Source organism: Lottia gigantea, assembly GCF_000327385.1.
Source record: "Lottia gigantea unplaced genomic scaffold LOTGIsca_752, whole genome shotgun sequence".
NCBI lineage: Eukaryota > Metazoa > Mollusca > Gastropoda > Lottiidae > Lottia > Lottia gigantea.
In genome coordinates this window covers 1-8,866 of record NW_008710514.1, presented here as the reverse complement: position 1 = coordinate 8,866, position 8,866 = coordinate 1, and the positions used below count along the sequence as shown (strand labels likewise).

At 32.3% G+C, this 8,866-nt stretch overlaps 2 protein-coding genes across 2 annotated transcripts; both read right to left on the bottom strand.

Annotated features, from left to right (window-relative positions):
- Positions 1-726: 726 nt before the first annotated feature.
- On the bottom strand, positions 727-4,211 carry LOTGIDRAFT_176102 (hypothetical protein; the record flags this gene model as incomplete). Its single annotated transcript, XM_009066348.1, has 5 exons — positions 727-756; positions 812-898; positions 2,655-2,851; positions 3,309-3,503; positions 4,067-4,211. The coding sequence occupies 5 exons, from the start codon at positions 4,209-4,211 to the stop codon at positions 727-729; spliced, it is 654 nt and encodes a 217-aa protein (XP_009064596.1).
- Positions 4,212-6,533: 2,322 nt separating this feature from the next.
- Positions 6,534-8,500, bottom strand: LOTGIDRAFT_239647 (hypothetical protein). The gene is made up of 3 exons (XM_009066347.1): positions 8,237-8,500; positions 7,878-8,072; positions 6,534-7,384 (listed from the first exon to the last, which is right to left on the bottom strand). The coding sequence occupies exons 2-3, from the start codon at positions 7,966-7,968 to the stop codon at positions 7,110-7,112; spliced, it is 366 nt and encodes a 121-aa protein (XP_009064595.1). The 5' UTR covers positions 7,969-8,072; positions 8,237-8,500; the 3' UTR covers positions 6,534-7,109.
- Between the last annotated feature and the right edge of the window lie 366 nt (positions 8,501-8,866).

The window sequence follows — 8,866 nt, the reverse complement described above, 5'->3', positions numbered from 1 at the left end:
CATTGTGTTCCGTTATTTAATTATTGGTATAAAATCACTTGCTTCTGCATGTTCATTACACTTTGACTTCTTAAGACCAACGAAACGGATCAGACAACTGTTGAACTAAAATTCAGAGAAGCTTTGTTTCAAAAGTATTCCCAGAAACGTTTACTATCAGATAATCACCGACTTGAAGTTGGCAGCAGACCCTCAAACTTGTGATTCTCAGTTGTCCCAAGCGGAGAGAATGGTAAAAAGATCACGAGTACTACTGAAGACCGGTAAAGTAGGAGACAATGTTGCTATTCCTATACCTATGGTTGACAGAGGTAGGGGTGACCCTAGCTTTCGTAACATTGCTTAACCGCAATATTACAACCTTAAATTCCTAGAAATATCCTTGGTGTGATCATTGATCGTGATGTACAAACATGTACACCATTGCCGTTAAGTCTGGATTAATAAGTTCCAAATATTCAAGAAATCAATTTGATTTATGTCCACAAAAGCTCCTAAGTAATTGTGATGTGAACACAGAATGTAGAGTGACACTTCGCCAAGCTGTGAAAGCATCCACATCAGGTGGGCAAGGTTTTTTTCAATGCGATTCCGAAAATGGAAAAAAACAATGTCAAACCAACAGATGCAAGTGTTTTAAGGCTGGAAAATTGTGCAATAGTAGATGCCACAGCAGTCTTACATGTAAGAATAAATGACTCCATGAATATTATTAATGTGCTATTATTATTCTTGTTGTTTAAATAATGTACAAAACTGTTATAAAAATAAAAAATGTTGTTAAAATTAGTCTTCTTATATATTAACCCACCTGATTCTCATGCTCTTCCCTAAGAATTTTGATTTTAGCTATTTCATGAATTGGCTGGAGCAATATTTTAGCCATTTCCCGAAAAGCCTGAAATATTTAACCATTTCATGAAATGGCTGAATGAATTGGTCATTTCATGAAAAGGCTAAAAATTTCAGGCATTTCATGAAATGGCTGATTTCACAGATTGACTGTAACATATATATATTATTTTAACTAAGGATTAAGACTTGGTTTCAACTCCTAATAAACTAGGTACCATTTTTTCATGATTTGTTTGACACTTTTCTATTTCTATGGATACAATAGAGTTCACAAATGACGATGACTGCAGTGAAATGATTTTTGGTTGTATTTACATTTGAAGATATAATATTTGGTCAAAATATCATGTGATTTATAAATTGATACTATGTACTATTGTCAACTTCCCAAGGTTTTATTTTTTCAAGTAATAGACTTCTTATTTAAATTTATTAAAATATAATTTTTTTAAAAATATCTTTGACCTTATTCCATAAAGTTTGTGTTTGTGTGTATTGAATATATAAGTGATCGACAGTTTGATTGTTGAAGTACAGAAATCACACAGGGTGGAGCTAACTTTTTTGAATTTGTATATACATGTATTATCCTTTGAATAATTTAAATTGGAAATTTCGGGTTTTTTTCGTCTTGACAGGTAGAAAAAATTCTTTCAAATATTTCTCTAGTACCTTTTTGGTTTAGTAAAATGTTTAGTTCCGTTTCCCATTTATTCATTGCAGTTGGTTTTACAAATTTAGATTTTATTCTTTTCAGATATATGTCTCGTGATTTATGAAACTGACAGTGATATATTTTATATAATATATTATTCAAATCAGAGTAAAGTATGTTTTCTTCATTATGATTCTGTTGTATTTTATCTGTTATAATCTGGTGTCCCATCATTAAATATCAAACATGGTTTTTTGTAACCTTTAAAAATTAATTAATAAATGAAACAAAAACGATATTTTTTTATTCAAAACCATATTTACATCTACATGTTCTCAACTTCTTTACAATTTGCTGAAATCATACACCTCATATTTTGAAACAACTCGTCTTAATCGTGGACTAATCGCAGTTATCCTTTCAGATCTTAAACCGTGATCACAAATACGTACGTAAAGATTAAGATTAAGATTAAGATTTATTGCATATACGCCCATTGTAAGCCGATAACAAACAAAAAAACAGTATAATAGTGTGAAAAGATTAAATATTATATATTATATATATAATACATGCAGAATAAACATCAACATAACTATAATACAAAATATAGAAAACAAAGTACAGGTATCATTGTCCCTTTTTAGATTCATTGAATGTGGTATTTCATATTAATTCATCATTCAACCTGAAGTTGCTACACTAATTAGTGAAAGGTCGTCACTTTTAATTCTTCTTCTAATTAATAATTTGTTATAAAATAGGAAAATAATGAATTTATTTTAACAGAGGGGCACAGAAATTTTTATAGGAAAATGTGACAGAAAATAGTACAGAAAGGGGTGATAAGTGGATGTACGTTATGTAATCCTAGGCAGTTTCCGTAAAGCTGAATCTGTCTCGATAATGAATGATAGATATCGTTGTGTCTTCTTGTTAACTTCCGGTCAAGACATGGCAAATAAAATTGTCTGCCCAACTTAACATCCTTGATATTTGTGAATACGCCAACGATTTTCATAGCACATGGCACACCGTAGAAAGCGATCCTAAAAGACTGGAAATTCTATACAGTAGAGCTACAGTTTGAACTGTCGAAATAATCGAGAAGAATGTTGAGCTCCGCGAAATTTAAAAATTGAACCTTATGATGACGAATGAAGATAAACCGGGCTCTCATCTCAGCCGGGGTTGTACCTGATGTACATTTGGTTATATCGAAATGTGGCTGATTGGTACCAATATCACGATAACACTCAATAGACTCAGCGAGACCAGCTTCATCACAGTTTCCAGTCATCCCAAAACTCAAACCAAACCCTTCCATCCGATCAGAATGACCTACAAAAGAAGAATAATAGTAAAACAGTTCATATAATATTTAAAAAACCGAACAAACTGGAAAAACTTTCAGTAACTCGAAAATACTAATAAGTACTGCAGAAATACAAACGTCGAGTTGTCGAGTATATAAGTTAAGAGTTGCCAAGTAGAATATAAGAGTTATCAGTTACCAGTTGAAATTTTTTGATCCCATATTAAAAGATACGCCAGGACATTTCTATAGGTAAATTCATGGGACTCCAGAACCAATAAAATATCAACGAGTTGGTGTTCGTGGGTTGGAGAAAATCACCATGCATGACACCCAACGAGCGATTTTCATGCAGTTCTAATATTTCTGAGGATTATTTCCATTATTCAAGACCAAAATCAACCCTCGAAAATGGGGAACCATGGCTTTTAGGAACCTACGTATTTAGAAAATGTAACAGGGGAAATATTAATCTATGCTTACTTTTAGTAGTGATAATTTGAATCAAGCGCATGGAATGTATCTTGACTAAGTCCACGCACCACCATATAGGACGCTTTCGACTTGACCTCATAGAGGTATTGGGGTCTCCATCTACAGCTCTATGTGAACCATATTCCTCGTCATTTTGTTGATAAATTTCACTCTGGGCTGTTGGTTTGTTTTTCTCGATATCATCTGATACATTAAAAATAAAAATGGCGTATTCTTAGTCAAATTATTCTTTAGATGATATTACTATGACAAGTATTGTAGCAAAAATCATAATCACACATAAAAAGAATGCTTGTGTCCTATGTTTTGTAGCAAATCAGCTATAATGACTCATTTACAGCAATTCATTAGCTTTAGTACCCCCTTTGTCAATAATTACTTAGATTTATAGATTTAGCGTATTATACAGAGATTCTGTTGTATAATTATTACACCTGGTAAGTCCACTAGTGATTATATACTCTTATTGGTCCAGTTGGAGCGAAATTTCAATTTTGTGTTCAATAGGTTCCACGAACATTGAAGTGACCCATACTCAGTATCTAGTTGAAATCCTGAAATATATGTCACTCGATTGCTTTAAGATCAATTAAAAGTTGTTTTTAATTTAATCTAATATTCATCTTCACTATGGTCAAGGTATTACGAGCTTTGTTTTATGAAGATAATATATATTATTACAAATATTCATACTGGGACTTAAAAGATAAAACATTATCATTAATATGAGTTATAAAAATTCTTACCAAATACTGGAACATATGTCACAATTCCACTTGATATCACATAGTCGTTTTCTAGTAGTACACGGCTATACAGATAACATTTTTGATCCTGTACGTTGTAGGCAAAAGATAGGCAAGGTGTTTCCACGTCTCTGAGACATTTCATTGTACAAAACAATGAATTTGTTATATTCATATAAACCATAAAATAGTCGTTATACAGCTTATCTCTCGAATATATGGGGAACAAAATGGTTCTTTCACTGAATACCTCAAACGATAAACACAGTAGGTATATGATATATAATTGTTGCTTCATTTTGTTGATGCTGGTATATTACATAAACTGTTTAGCATGACCACGAAAATTAAGAGCTGATTCTAAAAAGAAATGTGCAAAATCCAGGAAATTCTACCGATAATATTATTAAAAATATTCTAAAAATATTCTGCTGAGTTGGTGTCAAAAATTCCATAAAGTTTAATTTTGAGACAAAAGTTACACATGGTCGTGGAACACTTGATGAAGAAATCAACCAAGGATAAGACTCTTACAGGTGTTGTCTTTGATAGCAGCTGTTAACAATCCCGACACAATGTATGTCCCATGACTTAATTTCTTATCAACTAGGCGGATCAGTTGAACTGATGTTTCTTCCCTCCATTTTAACGTACACGTAGACAGTAGAACAGGTAACTATTACAGTTCACCAAGTTTTATATTCTCCGTTACACTCTATACACTCTCACAATAAAACTTGACTTTGTTTGCAAAAATGCAGAAAATTTAACAAGAGTCTCATTGCTATGACAATAGTATAAATATTGAATATTTGATGAACTAAAATATATTGAAATAGTTTATAACAGACTGAGCGTGTAATATTCTGAAAATGATAAAAATATTAAGTGTTTCTGATTAGGTACAGGAGGTTGAACATTGTCGTATTACCAGTTAAGCGGCCAAGATCTTCTTTTAAACTTTGTCTCAACTGTTTTTATTTATTCATATTAATATATGATATATCTGATTATTGTCATAAATTACTTGCATCAATAAATAGTAGAAGTGTTCTTATGATTGGGAAAATCCAGCATCTATCACCCAGTCTCTCTTTGACTGCCACAAAAGATGGCTTTGAACTTTTGCTTTAAATCTTTCTAATTCACCTAGTCTAAATTTGAATTTGAACAGTTTGTCTCATCATTAACTCGTAATTTGCTAATTAAAGGGCAGTGTGCAGAAATATTTCAAAAATATGTTATTTACATCTTTGTATCTACATGATCTACTTGATATGTCTTTTCACGACCGAAGACAAGCAAAAGCAGCCGACAAATACAGAATTCCAATGGTTGTGTTTCCATAATAAAGAAAATGTCAATGTTTTTTTAAAAAAAAATACACAGTGTATTAAATTAAGTTATTTCTGTTACTTATTTATACAAAAATATATCTTTCTGAAACGATTTTATAATTTGGTATGAGGAAAATTGTTAGGGACTGAGGCGCCATTCTTTTGACCAATCATACCTTAGTCTCAGAAACGTGGAATTTTAAGCTAAGCCAATCAGTAATACATATATAGAAATAGGCAAAGAAATTCCTAGTTTGAAAAATCTATCCCTCGAAATGGCGCATCTGTCCCTTTAAAGTTTTATGTCGACGGTTGACAGTTTAAACTATGATACTTATACGTGGTTCTCTCTGTCTTGCCATCCGTTACGGGATTGTCTATTCGTAACTAATTGTTAAATTGCTCTGAAATTCTAGGTTTGTGATTCAAGTCATATCGTTTCAAAGGGATCTACTGCACACGTATACGATATTTCTGTTTACAATTTTTTCAATTCTCGGTGACACGGTATGATCTTCGGTTAAAGGGACATTGGCCATTTTGATGGGTTGATTTTAGTCTTGAATATATGTAAATAGTCTTCAGATGCACTAAACTTGTAAGAAAATCGCATAATTTCTTTAAAAATACTGCAAACAGGGAATTTTGCTCACTTTTTCCATATATGTCATTTCAATATATCACAGAGTATCTTAAATTGACCAGTCGTCATTTCAACATTCAAACGCAGATAATTCTGAACACACATGGATTTGAAGGCTCAAATTTCAGCAAATGCAAAGAAACTGAGAATCAAAATCCATTTCCATGAACACTGCACAGAATAGGCCTACATTCGATATGTTTATATTTCAGTAGATTTACAACACTTGGTTGAAAAATTGATTTGATATCACGCGTTAGACAAGAAAATACACCATAGTTTTATAATAATAAATTTCCGTCTAAGAGAATAGATTGATTCCAATATACGTACGAAACCAATTAACCACAGTCAGATAATTATTTTGTGGTATTTCATAATAATTAATCATTAGTTACTACACTAATTAGTGAAAGGTCGTCTCTTCTAATTCTTCTTCTAATTAATAATTTGTCATCAGGAAAATAATAAATTGATACTACGTCTTAGAATGAACATAAAATTTAATTCTCAAGAATGGCCAATGTGAGTATATATTCATCAGTGAAATTACCTGGTGTCATAAAGTTACATTTACAACATAATCCAGAAAATTGGAAATTTCATAAAACTAAGTGATTATTGTAAAAAGCTTAATCAGAATATTCAGCGTTTTTCAATAGTTAATTGCATTTTTATTCAGGAAAATAATCAGGAAAATAATGAATTTATTTTAACAGAGGGGCGCAGAAATTTTTATAGGAAAATGTGACAGAAAATAGTACAGAAAGGGGTGATAAGTGGATGTACGTTATGTAATCTTAGGCAGTTTCCGTAAAGCTGAATCTGTCTCGATAATGAATGGTAGATATCGTTGTGTCTTCTTAAGCGCGACTCTTAACTTCCGGTCGAGATATCACTTGATATAACAGAGATAATGAGATTGTCTGTCCAACTTAACATCCTTGATATTTGTGAATACATCAACGATTTTCATAGCCCATGACACATCTAAAATCCTAAAAAGTGGAAATTCTATGCGTGTGAAAATGAAGATAGAAATGAGAATATTAACTCAGGGATTTTATACAGTAGAGCTACAGTTTGAACTGTCGAAATAATCGAGAAGAATGTTGAGCTCCGCGAAATTTAAAAATTGAACATTCTGATGACGAATGAAGATAAACCGGGCTCTCATCTCAGCCGGGGTTGTACCTGATGTACATTTTGTTATATCGCAATGTGGCTGATCTGTACCAATATCACGATAACACTCAATAGAATCATCGAGACCAGCTTCATCACAGTTTCCAGTCATCCCAAAACTCAAACGAAACTCTTTCATCCGATCAGAATAATCTACAAAAGAAAAATAATAGTAAAACAGTTTATATATTATTTAAAAAACGAAAACAAAATCGAAAAAACGATTTATTAACTTGAAAAGCTAATAGTAGCTCGATAATACGAATAAGTACTGCCGAAATACGAAAGTCGAGTTGTCGAGTATATAAGTTAAAGAGGTGCCAAGTAGAATATAAGAGTCATCAGTTATCACAGTTTTCAGTCATCACAAAACTCAAACGAAAACGTTCTATCCGATCAGATAAAACTACAAAAGAAGAATAATAGTAAAACAGTTCATATAATATTTCAAAAACAGAATACAAAATCGAAAAAACGATTCATTAACTGGAAAAACTAACAGTAACAACGAATTTCATGCAGTGCTAATAGTTATGAAGATTATTTCTATTTATTCAAAAATCAACCCCCGAAAAAGGGGAACCATGGCTTTAAGAAAGCTACGTATTTAAAAAATGTAACAGGGGAAATATTAATCTATGCTTACTTTTCCTATTGATAATTTGAATCAAGCGCATGGAATGTATCTTGAGTAAGTCCACGCACCACCATATAGGAGTCCCTCGACTTGTACTCATAAACGTGTTGGGGTCTCCATCTACAGCTCTATGTGAACCATATTTCTCGTCATTTTGACGATAAGTTTCACTCTGGGCTGTTGGTTTGTCTTTCTCGATATCATCTGAGGAGATAAAATAAAAATCATAATGGCGTATTCTTAGTAGAATTGTTTTTTTGATATAATAGCCCTATAACAAAAATGTTAGAAAAGAAATCATAATCACATATAAAAATAATGCTTTATCTCATATTTTGTACCAAATGAGCAATATATAACTCACTTACCAACATCAGACAGTAATTCATTAGCTTAACTACCTATTTTTTTTTTCAATAATTATGCAACGGGGTTGTTGTCGGGTTCTACTTGCAAACGGTATAGTCGTATGTAAGAGACTGGATACGGACTGCTATCGGCTATCAATTTACTTTCCAAATGAGATAACAGCTAAGATATTATTTATTTACACTATATTAAACTAACAAGAGGTCTACACTAAATCTGAAGACTAACTGAACATCCAAGAACCAGAATCTGCCCAGCTACTGTCTTGTCCAAAAGCTAAAGAATAAGTGACTCTCTCTTCCACTCCCGACCCTATTCCCTTACTCCATTGTCTATCCAAATCATTGTTTTTCAAACCCTTGTTTCCTATTGGTCATTCAAGTGAGAAATGCTTTGTTACCCAGACCCTTTCTTCAAACCCTTTAAGTAAAATCTCTATTGTCTATAAAATGCTTTGTCCCTAAATCCCTATGAATTTCGCACACTTCCAAAATGAATTTCGCACACTTCCAAAATGAATTTAGCACACATGATGATGTCCGATCATCACTTATTTCCAAAAATGAATTTGGCACACTTCCCAAATAAATTAGCACGCATGATGTTTCCTTTCAATGGTCGATGTGGTC